This window comes from Pseudorasbora parva, chromosome 5 (assembly GCF_024679245.1).
Source record: "Pseudorasbora parva isolate DD20220531a chromosome 5, ASM2467924v1, whole genome shotgun sequence".
Taxonomy (NCBI): Eukaryota; Metazoa; Chordata; class Actinopteri; order Cypriniformes; family Gobionidae; genus Pseudorasbora; species Pseudorasbora parva.
The window spans coordinates 27,772,251-27,794,170 of NC_090176.1; the positions used below are offsets into that span (position 1 = coordinate 27,772,251).

General features: G+C 37.3%; 1 protein-coding gene across 8 annotated transcripts in view; it reads right to left on the bottom strand.

Moving 5' to 3' along the window:
* Positions 1–414: 414 nt before the first annotated feature.
* neb (nebulin) overlaps positions 415–21,920 on the bottom strand; it is a 68,443-nt gene continuing 46,937 nt past the window's right edge. For 2 of the 8 annotated variants that reach the window (XM_067443732.1, XM_067443731.1), the window contains 27 exons: positions 20,905–21,006; positions 20,670–20,777; positions 20,484–20,588; positions 20,294–20,398; positions 20,103–20,207; positions 19,915–20,019; positions 19,702–19,812; positions 19,489–19,599; positions 19,129–19,230; positions 18,344–18,448; positions 17,821–17,910; positions 16,092–16,205; positions 15,877–15,981; positions 13,714–13,818; positions 13,052–13,156; positions 12,516–12,626; positions 11,403–11,513; positions 10,903–11,016; positions 10,697–10,801; positions 10,046–10,150; positions 5,258–5,350; positions 4,755–4,862; positions 3,417–3,603; positions 3,138–3,230; positions 2,789–2,932; positions 1,384–1,487; positions 415–1,250 (listed from right to left, as the gene is read on the bottom strand). In XM_067443732.1, coding sequence (XP_067299833.1) covers positions 1,077–1,250; positions 1,384–1,487; positions 2,789–2,932; positions 3,138–3,230; positions 3,417–3,603; positions 4,755–4,862; positions 5,258–5,350; positions 10,046–10,150; positions 10,697–10,801; positions 10,903–11,016; positions 11,403–11,513; positions 12,516–12,626; positions 13,052–13,156; positions 13,714–13,818; positions 15,877–15,981; positions 16,092–16,205; positions 17,821–17,910; positions 18,344–18,448; positions 19,129–19,230; positions 19,489–19,599; positions 19,702–19,812; positions 19,915–20,019; positions 20,103–20,207; positions 20,294–20,398; positions 20,484–20,588; positions 20,670–20,777; positions 20,905–21,006 — 3,027 coding nt within the window. In that variant the 3' untranslated portion in view covers positions 415–1,076. Of the gene's footprint in view, positions 1,251–1,383; positions 1,488–2,788; positions 2,933–3,137; positions 3,231–3,416; positions 3,604–4,754; positions 4,863–5,257; positions 5,351–5,779; positions 5,873–6,593; positions 6,687–7,669; positions 7,763–8,563; positions 8,657–9,031; positions 9,125–9,654; positions 9,760–10,045; positions 10,151–10,696; positions 10,802–10,902; positions 11,017–11,402; positions 11,514–12,515; positions 12,627–13,051; positions 13,157–13,713; positions 13,819–15,876; positions 15,982–16,091; positions 16,206–17,820; positions 17,911–18,343; positions 18,449–19,128; positions 19,231–19,488; positions 19,600–19,701; positions 19,813–19,914; positions 20,020–20,102; positions 20,208–20,293; positions 20,399–20,483; positions 20,589–20,669; positions 20,778–20,904; positions 21,007–21,920 lie in introns of all 8 variants that reach the window. The other 6 variants (XM_067443739.1, XM_067443733.1, XM_067443735.1 and 3 more) reach the window with 6 other exon arrangements.

Genomic DNA, 21,920 nt, shown 5'->3' on the forward strand with positions numbered 1-21,920 from the left:
TGAGTTTTTGATCTCATCGTACTGAATAAATAAGCTTTCCGTTGATTTGTTAGGATAATATTTGGCTGAGATAAACCTTTGAATATCTGGAATCTAAGGGGGCAGAGAAAAAGATCTTTAAAATTGTCCTTAGCAATGCATATTAATTTACTACTTTTTATAGTTACAGAAATGTACCAATTATTTTCAATGAACATGATCTTTACTTAATAGCCTAATGATTTGTAGCATAACAGAAAATTTTTGACCCATACAATGTATCATTGGCTATTGCTACAAATATAGCAGTTTGACGACTGACAGGTTTTGTGATCCAAGGTCACACATTTCCAACTAGAAATTTCAACCCTTTGTTGTAGACCAATAGTTCAAAAATAAATAAATCTTGTTGCTAAATCTATGAAAAGAAACAGATTTACTGCAGAAGCGTGGTGTGCTTTATTAGCTACTGATTCAAGGTATACATCTTCCTCTAACCCCACACCTACAGAATCAAAGGAACAAAACACACATGCAAATAGTGGCCAGCCTTCAGCAAAGGAGGGAGGAGGCTTGTTTTTAAATCAATACATTTTCACGTTAGAGAAACTGTTGGCATGTCCTCAATATTTTCAATATTTTTTTTTTCCTTTTCCATTTTCATGTGGCAACTTAAGTGCCTCTGTTCGGTTTTTATAAAACACTGAACTTCTGGTTTTCCTTTTCACATATAAAGTGAACCATGAGCCCATCTCTTTTTGTGCAAAAGTGTCATTGTTAAAACTTTCTGGATGGCCTTCTTTGAATGTAGTGTGATTGCAATATACAAAAACAAAGGGCTCCAGTTACTTAACTTAGAATAGAACAAAACGATAAATACAATTGCCTGTGACTTTAGGTATGTATAGTTTGTCAGTTTCTCATGCCACAACTGCAATAGACTTAGTGACATGGGCACAAACGAAATTTCATAACAATGAGGACAAACAGTAGCGTAACTACTTAGACTAACATTAGTACACATAAAATGTTTGTTTCTGTCTTGGTGGATATCAAACTCCCCATCCACAAGGAGTTTGAAAGGGCAGTAGTTGTATTTAGATGGCTTCCACATAGTTGGCAGGCAGCATACCAGTTTTTCCAGTACGCTGCACAGTGCCATACATCCAACCCTCATCAATGGACTGCACGTTCACGATGACGTCACCGTCTTTGAAGGACACCTCATCATTGTCGGTAGCAGCATAGTCATACATGGCACGGACAGTTTTCTGTTTAGGGAAAAGAGAAGACTATTAAACAACCAGCTTCACTGTATGAAATATGCTGTTACTATTTAGACTTAGATAATAGAAAGTATCTTCATAGTTTATTAAAGTTGGGCATTGGTCTCGTAGTACTTACTCCAGTGGTTGAGGGATGTGAGGGGACAGAAGAAACAGTGGTCTGTTGTGTTGCCACAGAGGAGGATCTCTGCTGAACCTCAGTAGTCTTGGTCTGTGTGTATCCTAAATGAGATTGCATATACAGTGTATATCACCATTTTGGTACGAGGTTACGTGGCAATGTATTTTGAAGATTTTTCAGGTTAAATAAATGTAAAGCAACTTAAGATTTAAATACAACAACAGTAAAAAAAACAAAAAACCTCTTAATATAAAAATAAAACAAAATACAAAATTAGAAGAAGAAAAAAAGTGCATTCATTAGATCCATATTTAACATGATATAAAGTAAAATATCTAGCTTCCATATTCATCTTATGAAAAAAGCATAACTGGCACCACGTGCGATGTAGGACACTTGCATTTTAAATTGCAAGAGGCGTTACTCTTTCTTCGTGAATTGAATATGGAAGGCGGCCTTGCGTAGTCTAGATATTTTTCTTTATAAAGTTTTAAATATGGATATTTTTCTTACAAAAATCATAGGTGTATATGACATTCTTCTTTCAGACGAATAAAAGTTGAGTTATATTAAAAAATCCCTAGCTAATCCAAGCTTTAAAATGGCAGGGATTTTTGTTCTTTTTTTGAAGTCTATAAAAATACATATGTCCATCAAATAACGCTTTTCACACGGCTCCAGGAGGTTAATAAATGCCTTTGGAAGCAAATCGATCCATTTGTGTAAGAAAAATATCCATATTTAAAACTTTTCTCCACTGATCGCCTTACGTATTCAGTTTAAGGAAAACGTTTTGGAAGTGCCTCTGCAATTCAAAGGCTACGCTACAAAGGTACACATCTTGAACTTCGAGAAGGCACTTTCAACACTTTTCAATGGAAGGCAACCGGCCGGAACTTTAATTAAAAAAAGCACAAAAGCAACGATTTGTTTCCGAAGGCCTTTATTAACCCCCTGGAGCCTTGTGGAGTACGTTTATGAGGGATGAATGCACTTTTTTTGAGCTTCAAACTCGAAGGACCCCATCACTGCCATTATAAAGCGTCAGGATATTTATTAATGCAACTCCGATTGTGTCCATCAGAAAGAAGAAAGTCATATACACCTAGGATGGCTCGAGGGTAAGTAAATTATGGAGTAATTTACGTATTAAAGTGAACTAATCCTTTAAGCAGACTGAATGACTGGAGAAGACCAGCATACGGCCGACTTTTTCACTTTTTTCTTGATCGAGTTATGACATTTTGATGAAACATTATGAGGTCAAGTTTAAAGTTTTTTTTTAACTCTTTGCGTTTTCTCACAAATGACGGAAATGTAACATGCTTATAGAAAATAAATAGGGTGAACTGTATTAATCCAAACCTATGGATAAAAGAAATGAAGCACTTTAAACATGTACCATGTAAAGTGGAGACACCAAAGCCATTGCTGTAGAGGGATACATGGTGGTCCACGTTCTCAGACACCTCTGATTTCTCATCTCCCACCCCACTCATTGCGCTGGTGGAGCGGGAGTGCTCCTTGCTGCGGCGCTGGGCTTGGACTAAAATAAAGGGACAAATGTGTCAATGTTCCCTCCTCTTTGACAGAGTGACTTCAACGAAGGAATATACAACCACATATTAACAGTGTAATAATGTACAGTCATTCAAAAAACATATCTGAGAGCAGAACATCAAAGATTGCCCAGTCGGAATCAGGTATTCCAGAGAGCTGTGCAATAGGGCCTTTTTGGTGTAGTGACTCACCTGACATCATGTGAAGACTTCTGGACTGGATGTTGTCCTCGGCAGGGTCATAATCAAAGACAGAGCCAGGGTTTGTGCGCCACACACGCAGATCTTTTAGAAAAGGTAAACCCCGTTTTAGTGAAAGTCTCTATTCAAAACTCATTTGGTTTCTGTGCATCATTTGTACATGATTCGTTACATAAACGTCATGCTTTTTTCTAGATTTATAGGAAGACAAATCAGATTCTAAACTCAAGTGTGTTTAGCGTGTACAGGAAACAGTGCATGTCAGCTGACCAGTGGTGGTCTCCTGATCGTGTTCCTCTGCACGTCTCCTTTCCATCTCCACCACACGTCTCTGGATGCCGCGGTAGCTGATGTCACTGAAGTCCTGTGTGTTCCTCTTCACACGCTCAGTTATGGGGTCAGAGATGGTGGGAGTGAAGCTCCCCTTGCTCTTCTCAAAGTCCTGGTGGTATCTGACCTGACAGGACCAATAGACAGCAAAACATGAGGCAGGAGACACAAAGAACCTGCTACAGCATCAATACATTTATAGTCAGAAGTTCGATTATCTTGTCTTCTCTATTATGTAATCTCATAGTGAAATCGCTTCTCAAATGAGAAAAAATGTAGGGCGGGACTTGTTTTTGTCAATTGGAAATTGATTGGATGGTTCTGGTTTGCTATTGCTGTGATGTCATGCGAGTGAAAGGTTGTCCCGCCCTAACGCCGGTAAACGCGTCATCAGAGAAGAGAAAAGATGTTACTGCGAGAGGGAGGGGAAGATACTTTGATTTAAGACTACAGGGGCACATTAGTTTTAAGTTAGTTTAAAGTAATATTGCATAGTAAATGATGGGTACAGACTTTTTTTTTTTTTGCTTCAGACTTTGATTCCATCCAGAACGGCTCCAGTAGGTTAATAAATGCCTTTGGAAGCAAACTGATGCATTTATGTAAGAAAAATATCCATATTTAAAACTTTATAAAGTAAAGCTTCAGCCGATCGCCTTCCGTATTCAGTTTAAGCAAAAAGTGTTGAAAGTGCCTCTGCAATTCAAAGGCTTACACGATCATTTGGGCTCGTCAGACGTCGCATACGCATCTTGAAGTTCGAGAAGGCACTTTCAAAACTTTTCCACGGAAGGCGATCTGCCAGAACTTTAATTTAAAAAAGTTTTAAATATTAATGTTTTTCTTACACAAAAGCAGCGATTTGTTTCAGAAGGCCTTTATTAACCCCCTAAAGCTGTGTGGAGCACGTAATTTTATGGACAGGTGCATTTTTATGGAATTCAAAAACAGAGCAAACAATCTCTGCCATTAAAAAGCTTGAATTAGCCAGGACTTTTTTTAAATATAACTCTGTATTGGTCTGAAAGAAGAATGTCATAGACACCTAAAATGTCTTGAGAGTGAGTAAATCATAGGCTATCCCTTTAAGAACTAGTCTGACAGCTAGCAGTATTCTGTTTTAAGTCTGTTCTACTGACTGCAGATATAACTTTGTGCAATTATTTTTATACTGATCCTCAACCTTGTAACATTTAACTCGCTGTTTTGAATGCAGCAGAGTTGACCTTCATATAATATCGGAATATGTTGATAAAGGTCAAGTAAATGTTATCTTACTCCAGAGATGATACGCTGGGTTTCTTTAACACGTCTCATCTCAGGGGTGTCCAGCACAAAAGCGGCCTTGCCTTGCACCTGCTTACGGAAGCTATCAGAGTACAGAACCTGGACAAGAGACAACAACCCAAACACATACGTTAGAAACCTGGATTATGATTATGTATCAAGACCCTGTGGAAGACACACTGGGAGATCAGGACATAAGACATACAAATGAAATAACTATGACATCCATCAGCACAACCCTGGGTGTTATTATGAATTCAGACAGATGGATTAGAAGGATCTTCAGAGGGCTGGATTAAAAGTAGGTGGCTCCCGAGATGAAGCTTTGTAGTGATGATGATGATGATGATGATGAACAGTTAAATAATTAAATTCAGCATATCATAGAAGAATAAAGTTAATATTATTAGCCTCCTATGTGAAATGAGGGTATTAGAGCAGTTACTTTACACTCGGAAAACACACACACACTCGTGTCCTGTGGCTGTGAGTACCGAGCTAATCTGCACTTGGTTCCTTTTGACCCGCTCCATCTCTGGAGTGAACACCACAGGCGTTCCCTTGGCAGAGAGGTCCTTATACAAAACCTAAAGTAGAAAAGAACAGCGCCCGCAGAGGCCAGTCAGACACAAAGCACCATGAAAGACGCAAGTCTCTGAAGAGCCACAGTCACATCAAACACCACACGCAACACAGTGAGCTTATATCCCAGATTTAAAAAGAGGAAACTGGTTGGGAAGGGAAAACAACAAATGTGGGATATCTGGTGTTGGTTTCGTTTTGGATTAGGAAGTTGCATGTTGAATAATCCCATACGTTTGAACTCACAGCAAAGGGGACCTAACTATGCTGGAATATGACGTGGTGAATAACATTAGATGAAAATGAGGTTTAAGCATTACATTTTTATATGCTTCATTTGTTTTGGCATTGCAAGAGTGGAAAATGAAGAAGTATACTGAAAGCGTTAATGGGGAACAAAGCCACTCATGTAAACCCAGTGGAGCTTCCACTACCGAGCTGATGTGCTTCTGATTCTCTCTGACCCGCTTCATCTCGGGGAGGTCCGATATGGCCGTGCCTTGACCCAGCGAATCCTTGTATTTGATCTACCCAAGGATCAATTACCACATATCAAACAAACAACACAATCATGAACCAAACAGCAACAGAACGAACATCCACAGAGATGACACACTTATTATTATACAGCATTATTAGCTGTTTCCAGACCCCTCGTTGCTGCCTACACAGGCGTCTGCCTTCTAAAATGGCATACTTAAGCATAATTGTAAATCTCTACATAGACAGCAGTTTTACATACTACACAAATAGCATTTAGCATTAGAGACTCGACCCACTAAGTATTTCTCAAGCATAAAGGTACATAAAGCTGCCAACAGCCTTTGGGTCAGGAGTGTGCCTATGATGCCAAATGCTTCCTTGGTAGTTTACTAGGTTTTGGAGCAAAGCGATTGTGTTGGTAAAGTTGGTCAACAATACAAAGATATTACTTACAAGGTTTTGTATAGAAAAAAAGGAGAACATTTTATGGTCTGACACCCAATTATTAGATGGAAGAATCAGTTGCTAATTATTAGCCTGCATCTACATAAATACTGAGTATTACTGAAAAAGGGAATACAGGATTTTGTCACATGAGCTACACGAGAGTTACAACTATTGTTATGAATGATGGACGTGAATGTTTGGGGTCACTAAAGGGACTAGTATAAACAGATGGAGGCTAAAGGGTTTTCTTAGATGATGGAGAGGTGAGGAACAGTGAATGTTTTAAGGGTTGGGATAGAGGGTCACACCGCAGTGTACCGTGCTAATATTTTGCTGGTTTCGTTTAACTCTCTCCATCTCTGGCGTTTCTGAAATAGAAGTTCCAACTCCCAAATCTTCCTTATATTGGATCTTAAAACATGTAGAGGCAATGGGGCAAAAAGAAACAAAAAACAAAGACAAAAAAAGATATAATAATAATAATAATAATTTCAATGAAACATACAAAATGCATTAAAACAAAAGTGTACAAAAATGTAAAATATCAGAAAAAGAACATAGATAGCACAAAAAAAACAAAGTGGTGGGGTCAATTTTTGTCATATGCTGCGAGGTATAAACACTACCGTTCAAAATTTGGGGTCAGTGAGATAAAAAAAGAAGATATTAATAATTTCATTTAGCAAGCATGCATTAAGTTGATCAGAGTAATGGATGAAGTATCATTTATAATGCCACAAATGATTCCTTTTTCAAATAAATGCATCAAAGAATCATGAAAAAAGTGTATTATGGTTTCCTCTAAATATTAAGCAGCACAACTGTTTCAGCATTGATAATAATCAGAAATGTTTCTTGAGCATCAAATCAGCATATGAGAATGATTTCTGAATGATCATGTGACACTGAAGACTGGAGTAAGGATCCTGAAAAAATAGGTTTGCCATCACAAATAAATTACACTTTAAAATATATTCAAAGTTTTGTTAAATTGTAATAATATTTCAGAACATTTGTTTTTTTTTCTCTGTATTTTTTGATGAAATAAATAGATCCTGAGTAAGCATACGATCTTACAGACTTTTTGTATAGGAAAAAAATGGATAAAAACATAATTTTATGGTCTGGCACCCAATTATTAGATGAATCAGTTGCTAATTATTAGCCTGCATCTACATAAATACTGAGTATTACTGAAAAAGGGAATACAGGATTTTGTCACATGAGCTACACGAGAGTTACAACTATTGTTATGAATGATGGACGTGAATGTTTGGGGTCACTAAAGGGACTAGTATAAACAGATGGAGGCTAAAGGGTTTTCTTAGATGATGGAGAGGCGAGGAACAGTGAATGTTTTAAGGGTTGGGATAGAGGGTCACACCGCAGTGTACCGTGCTAATATTTTGCTGGTTTCGTTTAACTCTCTCCATCTCTGGCGTTTCTGAAATAGAAGTTCCAACCCCCAAATCTTCCTTATATTGGATCTTAAAACACGTAGAGGCAATGGGGCAAAAAGAAACAAACAAAGATAAAAAAAACAATTACTTTAAGTCTTATTAAATGTTAATAATCTTCAAATATCAGTGTGTAAAACAAAAAGAAAACAAAATGATTGTAATGAAACATACAAAACAAAATGCATGAAAACAAAAGTGTACAAAAAATTTAAATATCAGAAAAAGAACATGGATCTCTAGCAAGAGGACAAATTATTTGGTCATTTGCTGCGAGGTATGAACACTACGTTCAAAATGGGGTCAGCGAGATTTTTGTTTAAAGAAATGAACGCTTTCATTCAGCAAGAAAGCTGATCAAAGTAACATTATGAAGTATAATTTATAATGCTACAAATCACTTCGATTTCAAATAAATGCATCAAAGAAAAAAGTATATCATGGATTCCACTAAATATTAAGCAACACAACTGTTTCAGTATTGATAATAATCATAAATGTTTCTTGAGCAGCAAATCTTCATGTTAAAAAGATTTCTAAAGAATCATGTGACACTGAAGACTGGAGTAATGATGCTGAAAATTATATAAACACCCTGAGTGATTGACCATAAGATCTTACAGACTCCAACAATTTTTAATGGTATTTTGGAGAAAGAAATATACATAAAATAGTGAAGGGGAGCTTTTGGCTTATTTAGGGATGTTTATCCTTACCAAATAAACTGAGGAATGGGTGAAATGAGACTTTAAAGAATGATAAAGATGAAGAATGAGAGTATACAGTAAAAGGGTTAAAGCAAGGAGTCTTCCTCAAAGAGAAAAACACTACCGAGCTGATGTTCTTCTGAGTGTCCCGCACACGCTTCACCTCAGGAAGGTCAGGTATAGAAATGCCTTGACTTAGTGAATCCCTGTATTTAATCTAATACACATTTCAGGTCCATTAGAAGCATAGTTGACAGGATCAAATAAGTGATAAAGTCAGAGAACTGACACATTTATGGAGAAAATGGTAAAAGAAAAAAGAGAGGAGAGGAGAGGTTGAGTGTTTTTAACAATGGAACACTAGTCAAGTATTGGGACCACTGTCGGATGAAGATGGATAATTATATGGATATGTTAGGCGGTGGCTATTTATACTTTATATTAGATGGTCTATATTAAAATGAATGTTTGTGTTTGACATTACATTTTTTAGAATGCTGACAGAATTTTGATTAAAACTAATAATCAAAGGAGGCATTATTTTGTTTTTTAGGGGAAGCAGGGTGAATGGTTGGGTCACAACACAGAGTACCGTGCTAATAGCCTCCTGATTGCGTTTAACCCTCTCCATCTCAGGGGTTTCCGCTATGGCAGTTCCTTGCCCAAGCTCCTCCTTGTACTGGATCTTTAAAATTGTATAAGCATAATAAGGCATTAACAGTTGTTTTTTTTATCTCTTAGGATAAGTAGTTTTCATTTGTTTTGTCTGGGGACGCCTCGGAATGTGACATAGCAGCATAAAAACAGACTGAACATTCGAGAAGAGATAAACAAACAAAGAAACTAAAACATTTCAAACACACAAAACAGACACACACCAAAGAGGTAAAATTTGAAATGATTAGGCTTGTAAAAAGGTTAGAGCTACTGTTTAGGATGAAGAAAGGTCAACCGCATCAAATTTGATGATTACTGTTAGTGGCTTTGCTAGTTTATGACTACAAGTATTAGACTAAGGGCTGTTTAGGATATCTATATTTATATTATATAAAAAGAGCTGGATGTCAAGAAATGTTAACTTGAGGTTGAAGTACAGAAAAAAAGTAAAAGGAGGTTTAAAGCAAGAAATGAGAACAGAAAAAAGAGCAAAAACCAACCAAAAAAATGTTGTGGTTAGAATGTTGAAAAAACATATACTCATTATGCAGTAGGTACCGAGCTGAAATTCTTTGTATTTTCTTTAACACGAAGCATTTCAGGAGTGTCCTTTACTGCTGAAACTTTGCCCTTACTGTTTTTAAGGTCAATCTGGTACTGAAGCTAAAAAGAAAAGAGCATAAAGGCAGTCAAAAATGACACAAAAATGCAACAAGAGAAAACAGTGCAACCCAAAATGTTCCAAAATCAAGAGAACTTTGTATTATTAAAATGGACAACCAACTAAGCCACATAAATCTACAAGCCTACTCTCCTTTATTTTTCATAGACAAACACATGAAAGACAGGGACCAAAGACGACAAAGGACTCAAATACCACATTTAGGCTAAGATGAATAAAACGGGAACATAATATGGACTGGCTCAAAGCCCGTGGAGAAACACTTACGGTACTGAAGTTCTTCTGGTTCTCACGCACTCTTTGCATCTCAGGAGTGTCCAACACAGGCACATAGTGTGACATGGTCTTCTCAGCCTCCTCCTTGTACTTTTTCTATTAGGTTCAATACAAAGTTAAATCATAAAAATCATAAAACAGTGGCTATGAATAACAGATTAGACTTACAGCTCCTAACAGATCCTAAAACTCTTAAAATGTCTGAAAAAATAAATACATTTTTTGGGGGGTAAAAAGTGGTAATTAACTTTCAGAAACTGACCATGAATTAACCTATGGAAGCCCGTTTCCGCCACTAAACAAAAAAATAAAAGTTATTGAGACTTTTTATCTCAGAATTCTGACTTTTTTCTATTTAATTTTTTTTAATTTTGTGGTGGAATCGGGCTTCCATATCAACCTAAGTGGGCCAAGTTAAAAAATGTATATGTTTTTTATTCATTGCTATATGGAGTTTTGCAATCCTTTACCGAAATTTGCCAAATACAGTTCCAAACAGTAATTTTCTACCAATACACAGAATAAACAACAAAAAAGTTTTTGTTTTTTTGTTTTTTGTATTTTCTTTAACAGAAAGCATTTCAGGAGTGTCCTTTTTTATTTTAAAAAAAATGAAATTTCTCAAAGAAGCAACTCTGATACCTGGCTAACAATGTTCCTGATCTGCTGAGCGTGGAGGATGTCAGGGGTGTCAATGACTGTGGTATATGTGGCTCTGTCATGCTCAGCATTCTGCTTGTACTTGGACTGGAAAACAAATGAAACAGAAATCAATGCACTGTTGAAATGTTGGTGCTCATATTAGAGGGAATCCCGGTGAAATACTGAAGTGGAGATCATCTGTGTACCTGACTGAGGATATCTGTGGCGTTCTTTGCCCTCAAGAAGTCTGGAGTGTCAGTGGCCAAAGCCAACATGCCTTTTCCCTTGATATCTTGCTCCAATCCTTTCTTGTACTCTCTCTGCATGAATTGGGCAGAAATTAGATCATGTTCATATGTTTTGTTTAGCAGTGATTGATCTCAACATTCTCACCAAGAAACATTCATGTGGGGTACACACAATAAAAAGCAGCATTAAAAGAAGAAGAAGAAGAAGAAAAATTAGATGATATTAACATCAAAGCTGTGAAAGAAAACGAAGAAAAATCAGGGACACCATTTAGAATTGAAAGACAAAGTAACATTTAGTAGGAGTCCCATAGAGAAAGACCATTAGATTGATTAGTTTTCTCATTAGCAAAAGGCAAAATGACCAGTTTCTGCCTGATTAGTATGATGAGGAGGAATTGGCGTTGCGGGAGAGGACTACGGGTAAGATAAGTCAGTTTGAGCTTGAGCCATCCTACCTCACACAGGATTTGAGTAGCATTCTTTGCTCTCAGTAACTCAGGAGTTTCCTCCAGCACTGTAAGCCCTTTACCCTTCACCCCTTCCTCTAGATCCCTCCTGTACTCTTTCTACAGGGCGGAGAAGAACAGAAATACTGCAGACACATAGCACACACCGACAAAGACACAGACACAGTACTGCGCCCACTGACATTTCAACGTCATCAAACATTTGCTCTGTGTTTTAGATAATGCTTCACAATATAATAAAGGTAAGTGATGTCCATACACAACAAGTAATTTGAACATAATTTACTTAGAGCAAATGCATTGCTGAGTTTGAAAAGCAACCTGATAAAGACAAATACAAAATACAAATCACAAATGTCACAGGCAGGAATATTAACAAAAACAATGTCTGAGACTCTTTAACATGTACATTCTTTTTGCAGCATTCATTTCATTTTAAAGCCAAACCAATATCTAAAGAGGTTAAAATAAAAATATAATAATGAGAAGAAATTAAATTATTTTGTGCATGCTGAATATTCATGGTAATCAAGATCTAAAGAGGTTAAAAAACAAAAAAACATAAACAAGACATAAAGGAAAACATTAATAACAGGGTTCCCACATCTTTTGATCAATGAATTTCAATTGGATTTTTTAGTCAAACATGGACAATTTAAAAATCAATAAAAATAATTTAATTGAAAGAAACTGCATAATGTGATATTGTGAGAAAAGCATAACATGGTAGCTATACAAATTTAAATGACTTTTTAGGATTTTAACAATTTTCATAACTTTGCCTGGCCAGGAATCACAATTTCTGGAAACCTGGAAATCCAGGCCTGGAATTAAATTTCCTAATATGTCCAGGTTTTTCATGACTGTTGGAACCTTGTTAAAACAAGCAACAACAGAACACACACACACACACAGATGTTGGAAGGGGAAGGGAATTACTGAGAGTGTATTACAGCGGAAGGATGGGTCATGCATACTAACCATACCCTACTTGGGTGTAACTGGAAACTTCAAAGACACTCATGTAAGGATTATAATGTGCATGTGGTCTTAGTATTATTACCAGGATGGAAGGAAGAGAATATAAGGGCTTCATTTTACCTCGCTAATAATTTTCGTGGCGTGTCTGACATGCATCATGGCAGGGGTGACCTCCAACCCAGAGAGGTTCTTTCCTTTCATTGTCATCTCAAAGTCCTTCTTATACTCTTTCTATCCACCGCAAATATAGAAGAGTGGGAGATACATGAAGCTTCAAGCATATGGGTCTAGTACTAGTAGTCACACTGATCCCTCAGTCGAAGAGTGTAACACAGTTCATATATGTTTTAAGTATCTTGATGTTTCTTTAAAAACGTTTACCCCCATCAGTGTGTTGTACAGTGCCGCTATCAAAACAGCCAGAACTATAAGCACCTAACAGATGAATACCTACCATAAATCCATGGGTCCTAGTTGGAAATTGTGGTGTCCCAATAACTTACCAGCATCACAACATTTGTATCCACATAAAAGCGTGTTTGAATCTGACTTAGCATTTCTCGGTCATTCACACTGGGTTATAAAGTACTTGAGCAATATACGCTACCATTGCATTAAAAGCATTGAATACACTGAGATTTGGCAGCAGTATTTACCTGACTCTGCATATGCTGAGCCTCCTTAGCAGTCACGTAAGTAGGAGTCTCAAAGTCCAGCATTGCTTTGCCTCTTTCTTTCTCATATTTCTCCTTATACTTAACCTGTAGTCAGACAGAAGCCCAAAGGTGAATGAAAATACAAATAGAAAAAAAGCTGAACTGATTCATTTAATGGTTTCATGAATAATGCTTGTCAAGCAAAGACCACAGCATTTTTTTTGCATTCTGAATCTTTTTGTGTAGGCTATAATATTTTTTTTTAATATACTGCACGTTGATTAATATGCCATATTATGTTCCAAAACACTGAAACTCCTGAAAGAGAGTTTACTATAGGCCCAACAGTTTGGAAAATTCATAAAAAATATAATGGATGTTTATGGTGTTTTCACAAAATAAAATGTGTCAGACGTTAATAGCGGAGTGACTCGCTTTTACAACTTTGTTTTTACCTAACGTACAGACAAGTCCTTGTAAAACAGTTTTACAGCGCAAACTAACCCAAACATATAAAAATGTAAATGATAAATAAATCTAGTTTGGCTGCAGAAGACTGACAAGGTAGCTGCAATGAAATAAACAGGTCCAACGGGAAGAATCACACACAGAGAAGCAGGTGACGTCAGCTGCAGAAAGCTTCAGAACTGTATGTGACTTACGTGACTTTGCAGCTCTGATGCCTCTTTGTGGTGAAGCTGCTCAGGTGTGTCGGGTATCATAAGGTAGTGACCCCTACTCTCCTCAAACTTCTTCTTGTACTGGTACTAAAGAGGAACGCCCAATAAAGCAGCTCAATAAAACAAAATGGAAATCCAGTGTTTCATCTCTCCCACATTGAAAAGGGCAAAATTGACCAAAAAATGGAAAAAAATTAGGGACCAAAAAAAGAAGAAAAGAAGAAGAAAAGATTGATGGCTGTCATGTGCACATAACACGAAGAAGGCTGAATAATGACACTGAGAATGGATGAAGATGAACAAGAGGGTTTTAACTTCAACTAATCTAATCATACAAATATTGATATATTATATTAAATAATCTAATATCACTCATTAGAGCTTTCAAACTACATCCACCAAACTCGACACAGAACTTCAGACTGTTATATCTTTACTAATCAATTATACACTATATTGCCAGTTTTGGGAAGCCTGCCTTTACATGCACATTAACTTTAATGTCATCCCATTTTTAATCCGTAGGGTTTAATATGAGTTGGCCCACCCTTTGCAGCTCTAATAGCTTCAACTCTTCTGGGAAGGCTTTCTGCAAGATTTGTGTTTATTTTCTGACCATTATCTAGAAGCACATTTGTGAGATCAGGCACTGATGTTGGATAAGAAGGCCTGGCTCACAGACTCTGCTCTAATTCTATCGGGTTGAGGTCAGGACTCTGTGCAGGCCAGTCAAGTTCCTCCACACCAAACTCGCTCATCCATGTCTTTATGGACCTTGCTGTGTGCTCTGGTGCGCAGTCATGTTGGAACTTGAAGGTGCCATCCCCAAACGGTTCCCACAAAATTGGGAGCATGAAATTGTCCAAAATGTCTTGGTATGCTGCAGCAATAAGAGTTCCTTTCACTGGAACTAAGGGACCAAGACAGACCCCTGAAAAAACCCCACACCATAATAACCACACCCCCTCAACCAAACTTTATACTTGGCAGTTGGTACAATGCAGTCAGGCAAGTTATGTTCTCCTGGCAACAGCTAAACCCAGACTCATCCATCAGATTGCCAGACAGAGAAGCATGATTCGTCACTCAAGAGAAAGCGTCTCCACTGCTCTAAAGTCCAGAGGTGGCGTGCTTTACACCACTGCATCCAATGCTTTACATTGCACATTGCAAGCTGCTGCTTGGCCATGGAAACCCATTCCATTTAGCTCTCTATGCACTGTTCTTGAGCTAATCTGAAGGCCACACAAAGTTGGAGGTCTGTAGCTATTGAAATTGGCGACTTCTGCGCAACGCGTGCCTCAGTATGCGCTGACCCCGCTCTGTGATTTTACATGGCCTACCATTTCATGGCTAAGTCACTGTTAGCAAATTGCTTCGAATTTGTTATAATACCACTAACAGTTGAACGTGGAATATTTAGTAGTGAAGAAAATTCACAAATGGACTTATTGCACAGGTGGCAAACTAGCACGGTACCACAAATTGAATTCACTGAGCTCCTGAGCAACCCATTCTTTTACAAATGTTTGTAGAAGCAGTCTAGGTGCTTGATTTTATACACCTGTGGTCATGAAAGGGACTGGAACTAAATGATTTAAAGGGGTGTTCCAATACTCTTGGCAATATAGTGTATGTATGTTTTACCCATAGCAGCTCATACAATTCTATGTCTAAAATTAGATAAAGCTGTGTCAAGCCAACTTCTAGTTTATATGCACACATTCCAATGAAAATGAAAAACGAAGGAAAAAAATGAAGAAAAAGGCATCCAGGGAAGTTTAAATATGGTTTAAGATATGTATCAGGAATTGTTATTAAAGAAAAAAATGGAATGGAAAAAAATTAGATGTTAGAGTGCTTTTAGAATAGCACTAGGCATGTTAAGAAAAAAAAGAAAAAAAGGAGAAAAAAAATAGAATAGCAGCCAGGTCAAGTGAGAGCAAAAAAGAAAGCTAGTAGTAGTATGTTTAAAATCGGATGATTAGGGGTCACTACCAAATGATAGCCTGGAATGAGTAAATAGTTTAAATGAGAGGTTTATCTAAGGATGATAGATGGCTCTTGCAATATTACATGAAGATGTGATATGTCACTGTTATATGTTTGATGAGAGGGCAATAAAGCCATCTATAAAGCTCTTACATCACTGGACAGCTTGCTAGTGCTCAGGTTGTGCTGCATTGACAAAGACTCGGCCATGTCAGTAACTGGTTTGTGAATCTTCTTAAGGTCACCTTTGTACTTCACCTGTATGAAATATCCAGGGAAAAACATATCATGATAAAAAAGAAAAACACTTCACACCATGAGATATATGACTGGTAAAAAACTGTTCATAAAATGTGTTTTTAAAGCACCTCGCTTGCAAGGTTATTTGCATCCTTCAGGGTCTGATAAATCTTGCTGTTCTTCAAGTCATACTGCGGTCTCTTTCCTTTCATCTCTTTGTCAAACTTCTCCTTGTACTTCACCTTTTCAGAGAGGACAGTGATATTGTTAGTTGCTGTTAGGGATATACCTTCTCTGTCGTATCAGCCAAAATGCTTGCAAAAGCACAGACACATGGATTTCAACGACATCATTTCATGCAGTCATCAGTGGAAAGAAAGGGAGACTGAAAATAATCTATTTACAACAGGATTTCAGTTGGGTCTAATACAGTACAATTCAAGTTCACATTGTACTAGCCCCAAATGGGATGACCAACACAAAATTCAGAGCATTCAAAAGCATCCAACATATACTGTTTGTGTGCACATAAAGCTGAAGTGTGTGATTTCTGTGCCACTAGCATCACTAAACCAGAGTGCAACAGTGCTGAGATTTAAATTATTATTAAAAAAAAAGGTTTCCTAACATTTCATCTGTTTGCCATTGGTCAAACAAACAGAAAATCCTGCCCCAAATTCACAACATTGGCTAAGCCAATGTTATTGTATCTGTCAATGTTTTGACAGTGCTAAAATATTTTTGTACTTGTCCTTAATGGGTTAGTTTGCCCAAAAATGAAGAAGATATTTTCTATGAAATCTGAGAGATTTCTGTCCGTCTAATAACGTGTTTTTTTTTCTATCCAAAACTCTTCAGAAAAATTCTTTATGAACGTTTTAAAGCATCACATTTTTAGGTGAATGGAGGTTCAAAAGAGGGACACAAATCCCTCCGATTCCCCTAATATCTTCATTTGTGTTTCAAAGACGGATAAAAGTCTTATTGATTTTGAACAAAATGAGTAAATGATGACAGAATTAAAGTTTTTTGAGTAAACTAAGCCTACTTGAAGAAAAATGACACACTTCAGCTTTAACTGGAGGGAAAGTGGTAAAGTTGTTGAATCTTTCCCAAAGATTCTGAGAAAGAAAAAAAGCTCCAGATCTGTGGAGGAATCAAATGTATGACATCAAGCAAAGAGAGACTCATGAGGAGTGTGTAGATCAAATAATTGCTGTTAACACTATGCAAAATAAAGTCAATCATCAAGTGTTTTTTGGTTTCCAAAAGGTAGTAGTGAAATCAATTAGTATTTATTTAATTAAGTACATCATATAACTTATAGTAGTTATAATAGTGTTGCTTATTGTATCTGCACACTTCTCGATACAACCGCATGTCAAAGAATGCAACAGCAAACTGGACACCACTTTTAAAGATTTGAACAAGAGATACAGGTCATTCATCCGTCCAAAAACTATTTGCATGCCAGACATACAGTCTGAAATGGGGGGAAATGCTACTGTTGATAAAAAAAAACTGTTATAGAGTGCTGGTCTATAAGCCTATGCCTGGCAACAAGGCAAAAGCTTGCATGACAAACACAAAAAGAGACAAAATCAGCAACAAAAAGACGCAAAAAGCCAAATGGAGTGAGGCAAAAAAAATTGAGTCACTAAAATTGAGTGGGCAAAAACATTGAAAACCAACAAGAATATTTCAATTTCTGCAGGACCCAAAAATCCTCATCAAATCTTATGAAATTGAGTGCCACTGGAGTACAAAAACTTGTTCAGTCCAAGTGAAAAATATTATGGACACTAGACAGACAAAGAAGTGCAAATGCTGCCCCCAGGGGCCAGGGACCCTTCTTACATCACTAGTCAGGGCACTCATTTTCTTAATGTGCCGCATCTGAGGAGTGTCAATGGAAGCAGCACCATGGAGGGATGGCTTTTCCTCCACCTAAAAAGCGCAGTGAAATGGCAGGGTAACATCAATGAGAAGGGACAGAACAGAGAAAATGAATTCATGAATAAACAGATGGATGGATTACAGAGAAAGAAAAAGAGTCAGATGGATAGAAATGAATAAATACAGGGCAGATAGGTAAGCAGATGAGGTGGCTCACATAGACAATGACGGTATTAATGCTGATGGGCATGAGAAGCACTGCTAAGGCGTTCAACCACTACACTTCAGTGAATCTACCACTACAGTTATCTTTGAGCACTACTGTATAATGATGACGTGCCACTACCATGGTGGCGAAGGTGTCAGGAAACCAGTGTCAAATACATATCCAGTGGTTTAAAATTAAACCCGTGTTCCTTGCGAATGAATACAATGAAAGTCTATAGATCCATGATGTCTGGTATGGAATTGCTAATGGTATTACCTGACTGGTCAGTTTGGACACCTCAGTGGCCAGGGCGATATCAGGACGTCCGAGCAGCGTTCCACCACGGCTGGCCTCCTGACGAGCTTTATCACGGTATCCGATCTACAAGAACAGTTTTTGGAACCTTTACTATAACATTAACAAGACATGTTTTTTTGGTCAAGACTTCACTACAGAGCTATGAATACTACACCCCAAAAAATACAACTCTGTCATTGTTTACTCACCCTCGAGTGGTTCCAAATCCAAAAAGACTTACTTTCAATGCATAAGTGATAAAGAGATTGTAAAAGTAATTTACAGTACATAAATTGTGTAGTTTAATCATTGTCTGGCTATCACCAGATAAAGCTCAATTTAAAATTGAACATTGGTCTGGGGAGTCTGCTTTGTATTGCACAAGAGGTGTGATCAACGAGCATTATTCAAATGACTCTGTATGCAATTAGATAGTCCTTCAACCAATCAGACCACAATAGATGTGATCAACAGGTAACAACTCATCGTTTCTCTATCCGTCATCGTGTTAAACCCACCAATAGCGCACCAGCTGGATAAGCCAGTCTGTGATTGTTCCCGCAAAAGTGCAATAGAAGCAGGTAAAATATAAATGTACAGGTTTCCAGACTGAGTTGTGCAAAATCAATAAGGTTTACTCTCAGGCCTCAAGTAAACATGGTTTTGCTGCCGTTTACCATATTTGAATGAAAGTCTTTGGAATGCAATAAGGGTGAGTAATTGATACATTTTTGGGTGAACTGTCCCTTTAAAGTGACCCTCACCTCACTGACGAGTTTAGCAGCTTGAGTGGCTTTCCTGATGTCTGGGCGGTCAGCGACCGAGGTGTATGTCAACTTGGCTTTAGCTTCCTGCTTATAGGCGATCTAAACAAGGAGACGTGAGATTTAAAATGATCTCTTTCCTGTAGCTCAATGAGTAGAGCATGGCGCTAGCAACGCCAAGGTCATGGGTTCGATTCCCAGGGAAAGCAAGACTTGACAAAAATGTAAAATGTGTACCTTGAATACAATGTAAGTCGCTTTGGATAAAAAAAAAGCGTCTGCCAAATGCATAAATGTAAATGTAAATGTAAATCTCTGTCGGAGACTATAGATTGAAGCAAATACATGTTAGTTCCTTACATTGCTTTGGTTTTTGGCCACTTCCATGGCATGTTGCACATCAGGAGGAGCAATCATTTGGTTGTAATTAGACTTGCCTTTCTCCTTCTCAAATTTTTCCTTGTACAATTTCTGTGGAAAGATCATGTGAGATTATGATTGGTGATCACGATACAGTATGATCCCTCCATCTGAGGTTTCCTATAATTAAAAAAATCGAGTATTTCAACTTACAGCACTTTGAATTTTGCCGATCTCTTTGCTGTGGGCAGTGTCACGAGTTTCAGCAAGTGTAGTGAAGCCACCCGACTGGTGATCCTTTTTGCTGGCCTCCTTGTATTTGCTCTGCAGAATTTTATTTGTAAAACATGAATTTATAAATGATACAGGAACAAATATTTTACGAAGCTTTATATTGATTATAATAACATTATATAGGTGACATACCTCAGACACAAGTTTGGCCACTGATTTAGCGTGAAGGATTTGAGGTGTGTCATGGACAGCCACGTACTGGCCCTTGGCCTTCTCATACTTTTCCCTGTATTTCACCTGAAGAACCGTGACATTTTTCATTAGTTTAGCTAGTTGTATATGTTAATTATCAAATGTCCTGTAAGGAAAATGGCACTCACATCACTAGAGAGCTCAGAGTTCTTCTTAGCCAAAATAGTGTTTTTATCATCAGTGATTGACATTACGCAACCCTTCAGCATTTCCTTATCATACTTGTACTCAACCTGTGAATTACAAAAAAATCTGTTTGTTAATCTGTAATTATTCTCTATAAAACTGAAACTGTGGTTGAAAACGGAGCAGTACGAACATCACTCTGCTGGAAGCTGTTCTTAGCGGCATGGATGAAATCAGGTCTGTCCACAGTCCAGATCCACTTGTTCTTGGTGGCCTCGTACTTCTTCTTGTAGTCCAGCTACAAGGAGGACAAATACAAATAATGAGACGCTGACTTGTGATTCAACTTCCCTGATGCACAGTGCAGATCATTTCAGACTCACATTGCTTATATTCTGGTAGGCCTCCTTGGCGGCACGGATGTCGTGAGCATCAGGCGCCATGTTGATGTGAGCCTTGTTTCTTTCATACACTTCCTTGTATTTCAGCTGTAATAAAACACAATTGAAATGAAATATACTGTCTTGAATTTGGTTAATTTCTGCAAATGTAAAGAAGGGTGAACCTACATTGCTGGTGATCTCCTTGACCTTCTTCATGTGTTGGCTGGAGGGAGTGTCATGTCCAAGTGTGTAACCTCTCGCTTTGGTCTTGTTGTATTCCATCCTATAGATGATCTAAAGAAGTGAACAGAGATGCCAAAATATAATGAATTCCCATACAATGACTGGATTATTAACTGAACATTAGGAATGTCTATTGTATGCATTTACAAATGCTTTTGCAGACGGGAATGATACTCACATCGCTGATCTGCTTGCTGCGCTTGGCAACTTGGTAATCAGGGGTTTCCAGCACTGAGGTGTATTTCGACTTCGCACGTTCATATTGCTCTTTGTACTTCCACTACAGGAAGTAATGGACAAGTAATGATAATCAGAGACGGCACATTTCCATTCAAATTAAGCATATTTTTGACATCACATTAATGGAATTATTACAGTAGAAACAGTATGTACTGTTATAAGGATCATTAAGTAAGACACTGCGACATTTAAGTTGTATAACAACTCAATATCATGCATTAAAAGGGAAGGTTTAATCATGACAGACTTCAGTTAAACTACATTTAAGTTGTATAACAACTGTCAATGTTGTGAGTTAAAAGAGAAGGGTTTAATCAATCTATCCAGTGGAGAGCATACAAATAATGACATATATTTTCAGCAGTCCATAAAGATGCACACATATATACATACGTGCAATAGAGAACATGCAATGTGCAGTCAAACAAAATGGAGATGGAGGTGGAAAGCAGCTTCAGGCAACAGCACACAAAGAGACATTGACAAGTTACAACTGGTTACTTCGACTGAATAAAGTCTTCAACTCTACGCCCATACTCTTCTGCAGACTTTTGAACGTCGTCTCTGAATGTATTTTTTCTAGTGCTAGGGTAAAAATTAATTGTGATTAATCGCATCCAAAATAAAAGTGTGCTTGCATAATATATGTGCGTGTAATGTGTATAATTCTTATGTATATATAAATACACACACATGCATGCATATATTTAGGAAAAATAAATTATATATACAGTATATACATGCACTTATTACTTAAATATATACATGCATGTGTATCTATTTATATATACATAACAATTATGAAAAGTACATACATACTGTATATTATGTAAATACAAACTTTTATTTTGGATGCAATTAATCATGATTCATTTTCCCCCAGCACTAAAGTTTCTGTTTATAAAACAAATTTTCACATTAAACTAACATTTTGAGCTAAATATTTTTTATTAA